The sequence below is a fragment of the Excalfactoria chinensis genome, chromosome 2, assembly GCF_039878825.1.
Source record: "Excalfactoria chinensis isolate bCotChi1 chromosome 2, bCotChi1.hap2, whole genome shotgun sequence".
Lineage (NCBI taxonomy): Eukaryota > Metazoa > Chordata > Aves > Galliformes > Phasianidae > Excalfactoria > Excalfactoria chinensis.
Genome location: NC_092826.1, coordinates 112,018,854 through 112,035,748, shown reverse-complemented (window position 1 = coordinate 112,035,748; position 16,895 = coordinate 112,018,854). Strand labels below are relative to the sequence as shown.

The 16,895-nt window shown below is 41.5% G+C and overlaps 1 protein-coding gene across 9 annotated transcripts in view; it reads right to left on the bottom strand.

Annotated features, from left to right (window-relative positions):
* Window positions 1–16,895, bottom strand: part of RARB (retinoic acid receptor beta) — a 317,775-nt gene that overhangs the window by 42,661 nt on the left and 258,219 nt on the right. For all 9 annotated transcript variants that reach the window (XM_072327968.1, XM_072327970.1, XM_072327969.1 and 6 more), the window contains one exon: window positions 2,590–2,731. In XM_072327968.1, coding sequence (XP_072184069.1) covers window positions 2,590–2,731 — 142 coding nt within the window. The remainder of the gene's footprint in view (window positions 1–2,589; window positions 2,732–16,895) is intronic.

Here is a 16,895-nt window from a genome sequence, read left to right as displayed (position 1 = left end):
AAGAAGACAAGATGCTCTGCAAATTGATGACATTTAAAATCATTCTCTGCCCCTCTGCATTTACTTTCTACAGAAACACAGCTGGAGGACATCCCTCACTTCCCCCCAGTATCCTCTGAGCTGCCCCTCCAGTTGGCATCCTTGCTTTCAGAGCCTGTAGTGGTTTAGATAAAGGCAACTGCCAAAAGGCAATTTCACTCTGTAAACCCTAGGAAATAGGCAGACCTTAATTCTTGCTTGTAAAACTTCACTCATCCCACGAGAGAAAACCATCTACTATCTAAAAGGCACTTTACAGTTATCATAAGTAACTTTACTTGACATGTTAGCAACATTGCTGGCATTTCCAAAGCCTGCTCTGATGTGACGTAACAGCATTTAATAAGATTATCATTTCACGTCAGCAATAAAATCCTTCAGAATCCAAGGCCAGAAAACCCTGAGGTAAGAAAATTTTTCTTCTCCCCCAGACTATATCAAATTGCTTTTATCAACAAAGAAGTTTCATATGTACAGATATATCTGCAGTCATATACCTAAGAATAAAATCCTTCTCATTTCATCTTGCATCTCTGTGCATCTTTATTTCTAGCCTACTGATGTCTCCCTCCTCCTTTATTCTCATCATGGTCTCCATTCAGTAAACCTATACAATAATGCTTGTTATCATCAACAAATCTTTTTGCGAAAAGGTAAGGATTTCTGGGCAGGACTACTGCTATTACCACAGGCTTTCTCCTAGGATTATCTGGACATTTCATTTACTGTAAATAATAGCACTAAGATGACTCCTGTGACAATCTTTGATATTATCATATTCTGTTTCTCACCCTAAAATATCTGACATGCAGGGAAGTGCTGTGGTCACTGGTGCCCATAGCAGGTTACATAGATCTTTGAACACAAAACAACTTCAGCATGACTACTGTCAGCGATCTGTGTTCTACCTCCTAGACCTGAACTCCAATGAAGCTGCACTTCAACTACACAGGAAAACTAGAAACCCCAACAGCAAGGACAGGGAAGTCATGGAAAACCTACAATCTCTTTGCTACTCCAGTTCCTTGAGACTTGATGCTGGGCCATTTTCAGCAACCAGAGTTTTCAGATTTTGGTGGAAGGAAATGGGAATATTTTTAGTGATCCTAAACGTGTATCTGGCCCATTCTCTGGCTCCTTTGGGAGAAGGAGAGAGTGGGAGAGAAAAAAAAAAGAGAGAAACCAGGACAGATCAATGTGGCACTGGGACCTGTTTCTGTTCCTATTCCTACCCAAAGATGCAGAATTGAACTACTGAGAAGTGTAATGCCATTTAGGAAGGAAAAATGCTGAAGATGAGAATGTTTTTAAGTCATAATTCTGTCATAAATGTCTCGTGAGTGTCAATTTTTTTTGTTCAATCTTGAAGTCTCACTGAGGAGAGACCGAGTGAAGGAAAGTAAGGAATTGTTATCAGGAAGTTTTTTTCTTGTCTTTGCTCAAACTCCACATTTCTGTAGTGTTTATTATTGCAATTAACCTATTGAAATCAGGAACATCCCTGACAGAGGTAAAAATCCTCAAGAAAGTCACTATGCCAAAGATTTTTTTTCTCACCGCCATCACTACATTTCTCACTGTTGTCTCAGAAATGAGAATCTTCTAAGCATTTTCACTTGGAAATGTAAGATTATCTTTCTTAAGCTAGATTTTCCTGATTGACAGTAATATCAATAACATGGGAAGAGGGAAAAATTGCAAACTTCTATCTGTATGTTTTAAAATGCTAATTTAAAGAGCATAACTGAGATTTCTAGAAAAAAAGACATGGAAAAGTCTTTTTTTGTGGTGCATACTTGACAGCACTTGTTTCTAGCCAAGTTTACTGGCTTTGTGGGTTTATAAGAGGATTAATCAGCTTCTTTCACCTTTCAAAAGTACTCCAACAAGTAAGAACAGAAGACTCAAGGCCATTGTACCATCAGCTTACACAGTACCACCAGTGTAAGCTGGTGTTAACACCACCAGAAGAGTCTCTTTGCAGCAGCATCTACACTGGGACAAGGGAGAAGCTGCAAGGCTGAAGATGGCTGTTATGTGCTGCACATTGGCCATCTGGAGGTCCTTGTGTAAAGATACCCTGAGCTGACCCCCAGCCTTGCCAGGCAGCAAAGCCATAAGCTGGTAAATATGGCTGAGGGGAGACTGAAACAAAGCTTAAGAAGCCAGCACTATCCTTGGCCCAAGGAGCGATTTTTAGAATACAAGGGAGATAATCCAAACTTGCAGCAAGCATTTGTGTTATTGGTTTTTTTTTTGCTTGATTAAGTGAAATAACCCACTTAGAAAGTTCTCACATCCACACAGTTTGGTCACATTGCGCAAACAGCATGTTGCGCTATTAGCTCTTAAGTGACAGCGCTTAGGCTGCAAAGCCGAGGGCTCAGAAATTAGTAAAGTAGGTTGTGTGCAAAGTTCAAACTCCTTTCTGTGCATATGAATGCAGACATTGGCTTCAACTGTGTATTTGCATAGAATTTTTCTTCCCTTGGGACTGTCATACACACTTAAGGTATGACAAACCATAGATTGTTTCTGAAGACAACTTACATTCTTTGGACATTCCCACTTCAAAGCACTTCTGTAGTCTGCAGTACTGGCAGCGATTTCTGGTAACTTTATTGATAACACAGTTCTTATCTCTATGACATGTGTAAACCATGTTCTTCTGGATACTCCTGCGGAAAAAGCCCTGAAATCAAGAAAAAAAAGAAATCAAATAAACCTTTGAGCTTCCCATAACTCTTAGAGACAGGCACTAGCATTGCTTTAAAATAACAAAATAAATTCAAAGTTATAATTGAAGTACGGCATCCTTAAAGACTCGCCCTTATAATTAAATACTGTTTTTTTGCAGCATAAAGGCTCATCTCTTAAGTAAAAACTAATTAAATAATGCAACTGAAAGCCAAAATAAATGAAACTCAAACTAGTAACACCACTCAGGAAATCGAGCCCTAGATTTTTATAAGAAGGTTCAAATAGTAACTCAGCTGGGTAAACAATGCTTTCTTAATTGATCCACTTGGAAGTCAAATACTCATCCAACAACCAAGAGTCTCTCTCAGCCTAAAGATTCCATTTTTTATTCTTATATTTGAATAACGTGCAGTCTGAATGCTGCACGTTAAGAAGTGAAATAATTTGAAAGCCAGGTCTTTTTGCTGTCTGAACTCCTGCAGAAATTAATTAGGCTTCTGCAGGTGGAAGAGTTCCAGCATCAGGTTATTGAGTTGTGAACTTGTAAAAGTCACCAATTACAGCATTTTTCTTATTTAGATACAGCTGTGAAAATAATCATGTAATTATAATGATCTTGAACAGGAATTAGGGAGAACTAGAGGTCTGGTTTATACTCGAGGAACAACAATTGCCTGGATTCCTCCTTTGGCAAGTAAAAAACAGTCATAACTGGCAAGGTTAGCTGGCACAGAAAAAAAGGCAAAACTGAGTTAATTTCTTTATCTGAATTAAAAAACAAGCTGTAGATAATATCATATAATAATGAAGAAGAAAAAAGAGGATTACTTTAAGCATTTTGGAGATCTAACCCCAGATATTTGGTGAAAGTATTTCTGTAACAGACATCTGGACATTTGACAGTACCATTTAACCTTCTCACTCGGATTTTGAAAGTCATTTTGTCAAGTGTCAGTGTCAAATTTCAGTCAACATCGTGGCATTATGGAAGAATAGTTAGCAATCTAATATTTGTTGGAGGGCTTGAGAGGTTAAGACTCTTCAACCAGTCACATGTTTATACCCCACAGGGAAGTGGTAAACGCGACGCCACAAATGATAGCTCTGTACCCACAGTGCGTATGTCTGAAGATGTAATCATGGTAAGCTATAAAATTGGCTCTTCTATAAGGAATCACAGAGATATTTAAGTAGTTCAAAAGCCCCAAACCCTATCATTCAGAGTTAACTGAGAGAGTTTCTGGCCATACAATCAGGGAGTGGTAGGGCAGGCACGGTCAGTAAGGGATGGTCATAAATTCCTTGCACACCCAACATGCTATAGATGCTAACGTTATGAAAATACCTCAAATTCACTCAGAACTGAAAAATGCCTCCTTAATCACGCAACCTCTGGCAAGAGTTTTCTGCTGTTCTTGCACAGGCAAGCCTCATCCTGAAGTTAACTTCACTGATTTAGAAGATAGTTAACAGAATCAAAGAACTAACCATGTCTTCACTTATGTCTTAAGCTACAGAATGCAGCAGAAGTATTTAAAGAGATTTGTTTGGATAAATAAAACTTCTAAAAGTTATCAATAGTACTGCTACCTTGTATTCCCCACTTTGCTCATTAAAAATGCTTTAATGTTTGCAAGGGAAAATATGGAATAGTGTACATTTGTTTATTGCAGAGAAGAAAACTTATGCTAATATCTACATACTAGTTTCTTGCTTTGATATTCCCCTAATTGCAATACCTGACTCTAGTAATTGTTGATGATGCTAACTAAAACTGTGACAAATCCCTGATGTCTGCTACCATTGAGTTCAACAGAGAGAAGCTGTTGAACTGTCCTGATTCAAGGGTGTCAATAAGGCTTACTTGGTCACCATATCTTAGGTGGCAGGAGGCAGGGTAAGCCCAGACTGGTAGCTTGCCCTGAAGTCATTCTGGTTTAATCCATTCCTAAATGCCGCTGACCAAATAAAACTCCTAACATCAGCCTGACATGGCAGGAAGCAGAATGGCCTGAAAAGAACAAATATAACAGTCGTGCATCAACTGTCTCACCACACTGAACAACTGGAGTAATTTAATATAAGCAGCTCCCAGAGCCTCCCTGTTGCCTGCATGTTCCTTTGGGCATCAGCTGTCAGTCACCCGCGCTCAAACAACTTCAGGTTTACTGAAAGAGGAACTACTCAAAATTCAAAAGGCAAAAGTGTCACCCAATACACAGAAAAGGGTGAAGGAGTTCCCTCAAATATACCTGTAACTCATCCAGTATAGTCAGAGGTTAACGTGATCCACTGAGTGATCATTTGTTCTCATATTTAGACACGGGCTCTTTTAACCTAGGGTCTAATTACAACCCATCACGAATGAAAACAGAGAAGGCTACTTCAGTCCTTAGCACACAGAGCTGACCACAAAGCCAAACAGAAAAAGGCGATCTGACTTCTGCAGATGACAAGCATAAAGCATTCATGAACTCATTACTAATATAAAAGGCTTAAGAGAACAAACACAGAAAAAACAGATATCCAGGTTGAAATCGAGAGTTTCTTCAAGATCCTAAGCTCTCCAGGAAATAGCCTACATAGAATGAAAGATGCAGAAGAGAGTATTGTGGAAGCTTAGACTGCTGTTTTACAAACCCTTTCACCTGCATTTGATGTTCCTCCTGGGCTTACTCACAAAACAGAAAGAAAAGTGAATTTGATAATGTAAAAGCTTTAATTTTATAAAAAGCTGTAAAGTGTTTGTGCTCAAAACTAAGAACCTGTTTCTCAGAGACACAATCCTTAGGTACTTTTCTGCAAGACAACAGTGGAATGCCATTTTTACTTTTATTTGTGGTAAGCTCATCTTAAAACCTCAGCAGTCTGTCACTATAAAGATCTGAACTGTCTGGACAGGCACTAAGGAAAATGTGCAGATTATAAATACTATTTCATATCTTTGCATATGAAAGCCAAAACAAAACCATCAAACAGAGAGCAATAGGCCATTCTTCGAGTACAAAACGTCAAGCAGCTTTTATGTAGTTCTGCAGCTTGGTTTTGAGAGCCGCCTCCACAAGCCTTGCACTGTGAGGACACAAGTGTGGGGTGGCACGCAGCCCAGCAGGGTCATGCCCAGATAGTTTCCCAGATCTGAGGGTAGGCTGATAAAAGTATTTGCTCACAAGGAAAACCGCTATGCCAGAAACCTGTTCAGAACTTCGGGGACTTTTCCTCTCCCTCCAGTTTGTCTCACCTCAAGTGTCGGGTTTATGGTGTTGGCCATAAACACAAGCAGACACACTCCAGGCACCTGAGATCATGCTCACATGGGGCCAGACTAAGGCTTCTGGGATGAGCACAGAAGATGGTGATTTGCACACAGGTCCTGGCCACAACAGGAAGGCAGCCTGCCAGCAACTGTGAAAAATGGCTGCTCACCTCCAAAACTGAAGGGCTGGCAGCCTGCACCGCTTCTTTTCTTGAAGTACAAGCAATGCTGAGCCATAACCCCCAGTGGGTATGTGACAGGCTTGCACTTGACTGTGGCTCCTCCTCATCCCCAAAGTATTTGACTCATTGCCCCACTGAGGATGTGACAGACTGACCATGGCAGTGTGGCTTTCTGCTGATCCCAGTTCACAGACTGCAGCAAGAGTGGGAATGAGACAGGACAGGAGTCTGCCTGGGAACCTGCTGCCCTGCAGTGAAGAGAAGCCCAAGTAAACCACACCATGGCTGCCTTCCAAATAGCAGGGACCTGCACACCATGTGCACAGTTCTTCAGGTTCCCTGTCAGATTGAGGTGGGAGGCTGACACCATGCAGTACTGCTTATATCCAGCTTGTTTGCAATATGTTCGCTAAGAACTATAGAACCACAGAATGGCTCGGGTTGGAAGGGACCTTAAAGATCAGCTAGTTCCAACCCCCCGCTGTGGGCAGGGCTGCCATCCACTGGATCATGCTACTCAGGGCCCCATCCAGCCTGGCCTTGAACAAGTGACATGACTGCAACAGTTTCTTTAAAAAACACAACAGAAAGTCTGAATGCAACCTAACCTTAAGATATCAGAAATGTTGTAGACAGCAAACCATACGATCACTGTTTGTATATTAATCGACTTCAAGTGCCTCTGGGTTTTTGGAGAACAAATACATTCACCTCGAAAGAAATTTGTTCTGATCAATATTTGCACGCACAATTTTTTAGGCAAATATTTGAGCATCTCTTCCAAATTAACACTCCGTGATGGGAGATGAGACGCTCCTGTGCCAAAAAACGAGCACAGATGATTCTTTGTAATTTAAAATGTGTTGTGAATATAAAGACAAAAGGCTTCTGTGAGACATAAAACGTTACTGTGATACATAATTGGTTTTGACAGCACCTACAAAGTGCTTGAATTTCAAGTATAAGAACCTACCAAGACCTATCAGGAGCAGTGATTTGCTCTAATATTCCTTTTATCTGCAACTTTTGAAAGGAACATAGAATTCGTGTTTTTATTTTCAGAAAGACAAAAAAAAAAGCTTCAGAAAAATCACACTTTTGAATTAATTCTGTTCTTCTGAGCTGCAGTTACTGGCAGCCCTTACACAAAGCATTTTGGACAGATATTTCAATTTTTAATCTCATCTTTTCCGCACACCATGCCGTGCTCCTCCCAGGCCCACCAATCTTGTTATCTTAATGGATGACAGATAGAGTATCACTCTGACCATGCCACATTAGGCGTCCTCATTTACCCAGCGCAAGGAAAAAATGCTGAGTATAAATTATTCAGAAATCTATTGTATCAGCGTGTGTTCTCTGAGCATTCACCACTGGCAGAGCAGACAGATTATTTTTCACTTTTAATTGTGTTGATATCTTATCTGCTGCACTGAAAGCAGAGAGGGATACGTGAAACCATATGTACCGAGCAGCAAATAAACCCAGTTTACTAGGTCTATTGCTTAAAACTAGATAACAGATTTACTCAATGCAACTTCAAAACAATGCCAAAAAAACCACTCTAGCCCATTCGCCACATATTTTTGTAGTTATCTGTTAGTGTGTCAAAAATTAAAGAGCTCCATACAGAGCAGCACTGCCTGCAGAGAACATTAACTATTTTGATGCTGTTTGGAATGCCATCACGCCACTGGTTATCTGAACACAAAGGAGGGATTAAGGATAAGCCCTTGAAATGATGTTAAATATTCAAACAGATAAAGTCTTACAGAATCGTTAGCATGAACTGCTACTCTTACCTAACTGATAGGGAATCCATACCAACGTCTGGCCTTCACTGTCCAGTTGATTTTTCAGCCACGTGACTGAAAGCTGAATTTAAGCGTATCACGTGAATGGATCATTTGGTCTCAACAGCTTCTTAAAAATATTTTGGCAGCAGAGAGCATGCCAACTCTTGTTCACAGATGCAGCAAGCTTACAAGTTGAAAAATTGCATCGCAAGCGATAGGGTAATCAGCAGAGGAGGGCTATTGCTAGCTCAATCTGTTTAAACAGCCTGCTCAGTTCATCTGGTTCAGCTTTGATTACCCCCAAATACAGCCAGCCTGCTATGACTCCTGCAGATTTAGAGGCTATTCTTTGGTAAATCTGCAAAATAAGCTTCTGAATGAAGCGTACTGCTACTTTACCCTAAAAGAAACAAAGGAATAGGAAAGGCTCTTCTGTGTTATCAGTCATTCATAAACTCAAACTGCCTGAGCTTTGAAGGGAAAAATGAAAAACAGAAACAACTGAAAAGAAAACCCAGCTCAGGACATATCTGAAACTTCTGCTACCAGCTTAACCGTGACACAGGGGACATGTAAATATGTACCTTTTCACAGAGCAAACTTGTTTGTGATACATAGCTTCTTTTCAATCTATTTATCCTAGTCATTCAAGTAACCCTCTATCCTTACCAGCCCTATAAAACAGGTAAGAATGGATAAGTAAAAAGTGGGTGAGTGAAAAATAGGTAAGAAGAACGAAGTTCCTGCTGCCTCTGAAGCATCAGCAAAGACATTTAAGCTCCCAGTGATCAGATCTGCACAAAAGCACTTTGCTCTGCATACAGGGAATTGCACAGGTATATTCAGGAACTGAATTTGATTTGCAGTATTTTTATTACAAGAGGCAGCAGCCAAGGAACAAAAACCACCTTTCTTGTAGGATCGGTGGGCAGGTTAGGGCAAAGAAAACACAATTTTTTAGTTGTTAATCAGCACTAATTGCTCTGAAAGGCCTTGATAACACGCAGTCCCATTAGTAGAGCTGCATAGGGAGGCTTATAAAAGACCTAAAAAAATACAGCGTATGCTGTTAAGTGATTCTGTACAGTATAAAAGGCTGTAAAATGGCTGCAACTAGAACACGAGACCCCACAAATAATGAAAGCTGCATAAGCAGCTATCTAAAAGGAAGCTAAAATGAGCAAATTCTTAGCTGCACAGCAGTTTTCCGGGATGTCTGCACTGTCTATCATGCTCTGGAAGTCACGGCTTTTAGAATAAACAAATTAATTGTCTGATATTGTGGCTGGAAACCAGCGCCTGCACAAAATGGAAGCAGCTACAACAATAAGTAGAGGAAGGCTTGCTGCCAGGAAGCCCAGAAATTGTGCTGATTATGTATGTTGGGGCAGGACAGCCAGATCTCTGCGGAAACATGAATAAACACTGTTCCATGTCCATAGCTTGTAGGGAACACCTAGTAAGTGTAGCTGGCTGGCAGAAAAGGGGCTGGACACAGCCTCCATGCCAGCCCGCAGTGGGAGTGCGCTGTGTTGTCTGGTCATGGTTGATTTTTTTTAACAGGAATTCATGTATCACCTCATCTAGCCACTTATTCTGCAGATGAGGAGCAGCCGTAACCTTCTGCAACCAAAGGAAAAAGCAAAATTTACTACTTAAAGTAGGGCTTTTTTTAACTGACAGAACCTGAGGCACTAGCGTACAGGAATACACACTTGTGGGCCTACGAGGAAATACCAGAGGGGGAAAAATGGTTATTCTCTTTTTCATTACGTTTATACAAATAGAAAAGGTTTTAGGGCTCCCTCATTTCTTAGAGAGTGGAAAAGCCTTGTTGGTCAGGGACAGGCAGATGAGAGATGTTCAGTGAGTCTGAAACACTTCCACTAACAGAAAGCAGCTCCTGACAGTGTGACCTCCAACACGGGCAAGGAGTGTAAAGGAGAGCGATCTGCTGTGAAGCGTGCGCGGTTCATTCATTCGACTGCAAGCTGCATCCAGCAAGGGTAGAACAGTATCCATAAGCCTACCCACGGATTTCTCCACAACTTCGATTTTCATTGAACTCCTGACCTTTTTAGCAAACATGTCAAAGTCTCCAGACAGAACAGTCATCACCTTGAAACAATAAGTAAGGGGAAAGAACCGCTTAGGTTTTCTGCTTCTCCACTTCAGCAACTGAAAGAGAGGAAAGAGCTGGTATGCACTTCCATCTGCTTTCTTCAAATGTTAAAAAAAAAAGAAAAAGATGAAATGTATACAATTAAAAAGTTACAGTTAACTTCCTTTCTGTAATGTCTGTGGGATGATTTTTGGCCTGCTAGGAAACTCCAGATGGGAAGTGTAATGAATATAATTTGATATGAGTAAGAGGAGATCAAAGAAACATTTTTCTGAGTGGCAGAGCACTGAGTTACTTCACACGGTTCAGCGCAGAACTCGGGAATTAATTATAGCACTTTGCTACTTTCTTCTATTTTTGTTTATGCAAATCAATTTCCCTCAACCTAATTTGTGGAGGACCAGACCCCTAACCCAACAGAACCATAAAATATTACTCAGATGGTCGTACAACTGGCTAGCACTTATCCAAAAGGATATATATGTTGTTAAGTGCTCATCTTTTTTTCCCCCCCTTCTTCCCCTCCAGTGCCTCAGGATTTATACCACCAATTAAGACAATAATGAGTGCCCCAGGTTGACCTCCTAGGAACAAGAATTAATTAAGCGCAGTATTTCTTGGTAAAGAATGACACTTTTCCAAACCCTTGCATGGAAGCACAGTATCAGGAAAGACTTTCTAAGTAGTTATCCCACAAACGTAAGACAGATTTTGGTTTATTCTCTTAATTCAGTTCTCTGTTTTATCTGTGTATGGTTTGGGGGTAGTGGGAGCAGGGGAAACCATCTTTCAAGAACAAGGTCACATTTTTCCTAGACATACAAGGCGTTTTTTGAACAGAATACAAGGAGAAGAATCTAAGCAGCAGCCAGTCTAACAAAATAGCAGACCCCTTGGTAAAAACAACTAAAAAAAAATCCCCACCAAGCTCTACTCATGCAGTGACATGCAGAGTCCTACAGCGCAAAGGACGAGGAAAAGGCTCACGTCAGCTGTGCAATTACTATGCTGCAGTTACTTCTAAGTGTTTCTCAAATCCAGCACTCCATTTACCTGCTGGCAGAGATGGAAATATGTGAAGAAAGGGCAAGCTCAGACAAAAACCTGCATGGGAGAAAAGAGGTATGTGCATGTTGCAAGGAAATTCCCCTCATGGGTGGGCTCCTGCCTCCTCCTCCCCTTCCAGACTTAACCAAGAAGGCTCGCAGCATTCCCACCCATACTTGGCACTGCAGTTATTTATAGATATGGGGACTTTCACTAATTGCCAATCAGAAAGAAAAGAAATAATCTCTGCCCTTCTATACCACCTGAAATCACAGACTCATCATAGAGGCTTGGGTCGGAAGGGACCTAAAGATCATACAGTTTCACCCCCTCATCCACCAGCTCAGGTTGCCCAGAGCCACATCCAGTCTGGCCTTGAACCCCTTCAGGGATGGCGCATCCACAGGTTCTCTGAACAATCTGTTCCAGTGCCTCAACACCTTCTGAGTTAAAAAAAATTCCCCTAACATCTGACCTAAATCTTTTAGTTTGAAACCATTCCCCCTTGTCCTATCACTATCACATGATGTAAAAAGCCACTTTCCCTACTAACTTTTCTTTGAGTATTGCAAAGACTCTCCTTGATGTCTTCTCTTCTCCAGACTGAACAAGATCATGTTCCTCAGCCATTCTTTGTTAAGAGACGTGCTCCAGCCCTCTGATCAACTTCATGGCCCTTCCCTGGACCCACTCCAACAGCTCTGCATTGTTCTTGTGCAGGGGATCCCGGACCTGAATGCAGTACTCCAAATGGGGACTTAAAAGGGCAGAGCAAAGAGGGACAATCACCTTCCTGTCCCTACCAGCCACCCCTCTTTTGATGCAGCCCAGGATACTGCTGGCCTTCCAGGCTGCAAGCATGATAACCCAGCTAAAGTTGAAAGTAGTGCCCCAGCCTGAATTTAGCCCCTGGGCCAGCTGCACCACCCTGGGTGCCCCTGCTGCAGGCTGCCCATGCGGCTTGCCTCTATCCTTCATACCCAGCAGCTTTCTATCGGCTTTGTCCTGAGAGGAGTTTTAATGAGTTTCCAAGGAAGGACATATGAAAACAAAGCAAAAACATCCAGAAGAAATGACAAAGATGTAAATACGCCAGAATAAAGCAGATGTCTTGAACATTATGCTTCTTGGTAAGTTTTCCATGCATCCATCTGAATGGCTCATCAGCACATGGTCACTATCACCACCATTTCTTCTGCAAGCAGTTTTGACAACTGCTCTCTAAACAAATACAATGCACGAAATGCCCTGAAACCTGGCTGGCAGTATCTTGTACTTGCTTCTTCACCCACATTTGGCAACAAACTCTGCTAATGCAGAATGACCCTCTAAAACTTTGTAAAATGCAGAGTTTAGCAAAACTCAGCTGCCTGGAGACTAGAAAGTAGAGTTCAAGTAAACACCCAGAAATATTTAAGTCTGGCTCTTCAGTACTGGCAGTAGTGAAGGAAAATTACCTTTCCACACGACAGCTGAAACTCATTACTGAAGGCGACAGCAGAGAGATGAGTTGGAGCTGGAACAGCCTTGCAAAGCCACCAGGTCTAAGGGCAACATGTGGGGCATATGCCTCTGCTGCTCCTAATGTGCTCAGAGTGTGTGCACACTCCACAGTGCGGCTGCCACCTATTTCTTCAATACATTGAGCAGAAAATGGAGTCAGGTGGTCACTGTGAGCAGAACCTGCACTGCTGGTGCTGGATGGCAGCATAAAAGCTATTGATGGTAGAACGGAAAGAGGCTGAGAAAGGTGGATGAACCCCCTCTGTGCAAGTGCAGGGCAGTGGAAACAACTGGCTGTCTCATCCACACTGTGGGGATGAGGATTCACATGCTAACCACAGACAGGCATCATGTTGTAGAAAAAGTGGAATAAATGATGCTGAGATGCTGGAAAGGAAGGGTCCACACCACCTCCACTGTGCCCAAATTGGGCATTGCTGTTTGTTTAGGGACACAGGGAAGTGAGAGCGAGCTCTGGCTGGAACAGGGCAGCTCGGAGTGCTCTGTCAACGAGAAAACACGACCTTTGGGAGGCGAGCGAATGGACTGAGGCTGATTAATCTAACACAGGAAAATCTTAGCAAGATCTTTTCCTGTTTTCTGCCTCCCCTGCCAGACTCAAACAGAGAGCTTCTATAATCACAAGACGATCATTCTTTCAATTTACAAAAATCACATGGAATAGAGCAAGATAAAAAGTCTTTTTAGGAAGCTCATCCATGTGGCTCCTGAGTGCTGCCTTGTATCTCTCCAGTTCACCTAATGCTTTCTCTCTTGCCATGAAAATAATAATTAGTTTTCTTTTTTTTTTCATATATGCATATTTTTTTCCTAAAAGTACATGTCACAGTTGCTGTGCATCACCGAGGATAAACTGTAAGACCGTAAGTGCTGGGCTGCAGAGTATACCCTGAAATCTTCTGCTTCAAAGTTCCTAAATGTGGAACGTGGCCACACTTTTGTACCAGCAGAAAGCACACAGAACACTCTGAAGAGAGATCCTCACAATTTGCATGCATTTATCATACATACAGAGCTCAACATGAAGCCAAGTACCTTGGAGATGGGAGAACCCTCTTCTTTACTGGGAAGACTCAACCCAAGAGCAATCAGCCAGGGCAGTCGCAGCAAACAGCACAGTGTTATACCAGAGTTACAAATCTCCACTTTACTTGGCGAGCACCTGGACTGAGGGACAAGGAATTGGTCGCAGCTGACACCGAAGGGTCCCATCCAATCATCACTATTAAAGGAAGTCTGAAGCAGGAGCAAACTTCCTCCGTAAGCACTTCACAAGCCCTGCTGCAGCCCATGGCAGGCAGCCTGCTAGGCCCAACATGTCCCTGGGGCTGGAAGGGAGCAGCAGTCCCAAGGGTTGACTGTAGTTACAGCTCCTCAAACCTGTGGCTTTTGGCACTATTCTAACCTGCCTTCTCACCTAGCAATTTATGTATCCGTTATTCTAGACACGGGATCCAGAGTCAATATACCTTTTCCCCTTTAAACACAGGTATTATGATACAGTTTTTATTGCATCGTAACTTTTCCCACTGAAATATATTAAATGAGAAATTTTAAGCATGGTCATGTGAAATCATAAGGGACTTTATGGGCAAAAACCTGTTCCTACTTCTCAGCTGTCTACTGATCTGTCAAAACTGCAACTGCTATGTATTATTGAAGAAAAGAAGGGTTTATGAGTAGGGATCATGAATATTTGGCAGAGCAGCTGCAGTAATATCTGAATTAAACATTTACTATATCAATATACCCAGTTACAGAATTGTATGTGTGACTTCTTTAACACTACAAGCTTTTTTTCTGCGGTGTATGGAGCTGCATCTCAGATATCACATTGACAAGTGAGTCCTGTGTATGGAAAGTCCATGTGAAATGACCAGAATAACATAAGCTGTGAAGGGCACAATGCCTGTGTATGTAGTTTACAGTGAACTCAAGAAATGAAGCATCCATACATAAGGACTGTAGCAGTATGCAGATCCAGAGAAGGAAAGAAAGCTGCATGGCTGTGATCTTAAACTTTAGCAGCTTCTGATAATAGAAAATTTTGAACAGTTTTTTTCAGTAATGGATTCAATTTGCTTTTCTGGGGAGGTGAAAGAGTAGAATGTACGCAACAGACAACTTAAAGGACTCATACAGCTTCCTTTACCGTAAACACCAAATCTTGGGAAACCACATCCTGTTGGCTTTCCCGGGATAGAACAAGACTGCAATTTCACAAAGCTCTGCAAAGCTGAGCAGCTCTGGGATCCAGGCTGAAAATTCAACTGCACTCTATTCCCAGTAGAAGCTAAAGAAAATACCCTTTTAGGAAATTTCCTCAAAGAAACACTTCATTCGGGATTAGAAAGACCCTCTGTTTCCATTAGCGGGTCGGTCAGTAAGCGCAGAGAGCAATAGAAGGTCATTTTCTGAGGCCGGTCAGAGCACTGCTGCAAACTGGGAACCTGACTGCTTATGGACAGGGTGATGGTTTACAATAACCAGAAAATACAGATAGGCATATCTTTCAAAATAAACTCAGTAAGGAGCAAACTAAGAGCATCTGGATGTATATTTAACACGTAAGTAAACAGAATTAGATAACAAATAATCCCATTCGGTACGCTTACGAAACCCATTCATTTTGGATTTAATTCTCTTTCTAAGACGCGCCAATCAGAAAATCTTTAAGTATACTTGGTAAGAAAAATGTAAACAGCAGCTTAAAAAGTTGCTTAAAGCAAGCAGAACAGTGACCCCAACCACCTCACCAATGCTGAAGTCAACACTCAGTCAGAGCCAAACTCAGCAAACTCTTCTAATCTCCCCACTTATTCCAGAGAAAACACTAGAAAGCAGTGCACTTTACTGTGGGATCCAGTAAGCTACCAAAACTAAATTCAACAGATTGATTGCTTGTCTATCCTTCTCTATCAATGTCTCATTATGCAGTTTCATTTTTGAAAGTTCCAAATTAAAAAGTGAAATCTAGTTCACTGTAATTTTACAAGTCTGTGCCTGCTGCTCAGTAAGCATAAATAAATAATGTGGCATACTGTAAAAACCAAAAGGCTGTTGCTGTTAATAGAAAATCTCAAAATATTTCGTTTTTGGGATGCTTGCTCACATTCACATATTCCCTTATCAGTTGCACTACCTCTGTAAATAATACTTTTAAAGAGAACAGTATAAAATGTTGTATTGCATATGGTGAAAAACTGATTTATTTTCCACACTGTAACAAGTTTCTGGGCATGCACAGGACAGCCTGTACTCCACATCTATAATTCACGGCCACATGTTGTTCCTAAACTAAAAGAGAGTTATGAAGCAGATTAAGATGGTGAGAACAAACACATTTTTCTACCTCTCTAGTGAAGGAAAATGCAAAAGTAAAATCCATTAGACTCTACTTACAGAAAAGCACACCCTGTACTGGTTGCATAAAAATTGCTGGACTTCCTTACAAAGAAGTCATACCAGATCAAATCACAGCCCACCTACTGCTGACACCTCCTGTCAATATGTCGTGATGTGATTTGCATATACAGTGCTTTTACACCTACATCTAATTTACTTAATTTGGTTGTAGTTGTTGGAAGCCGGGTATAGTCTATGAGTCTGGTGTAAGCCTCAGCTCTCAGCCATATCCTAGTAAGCCAAAGAGCCACTGGCAGTAAAAGATGGCCAGAAACGTGACAAACACACGCATGGGGTTTCAGTATCTACCTCAGCTATGAGTCGATCCCAGTAAAAGGCACATATGCATGCAAATTTCAAATTCCTTCTTTTTATGGTATGGATTCTTGGGTATAGAAAGGAACAGACATTGATAGAAGAGTAAGACTTGACAGCTTGGGTTTAATAACAATAACAATTTGTAGCTGTTCTAGATGGGACAAAGAACCTACGAAAAGATGTGCCAAGATCAGCAGGCATTAAGGCTGCATCTCTGTTAAGGAATACTCCGGGGGACAGCCATAGATATATAACAGAACAGTCCTCACCCAGAGCAGCTAACCATTTTGGCTTCTACAACTATCCAGACCTGTTACTGGAGATGGCCAAAGGATGGCTTGCCAAGTTGTAACCAGCAGGCGTTGCTGGTTGGCTCAGCCAAAGTCCTTTGGGGTATGCAGAATTTCAAAGCAATCCCCAGACTCTGTCTGGAGCCATTTAATTTACCACAGTTTGAAGAGTCAGATGCTGTTCTCCTTTTATTGACTTCATCAACTAGGACAGGA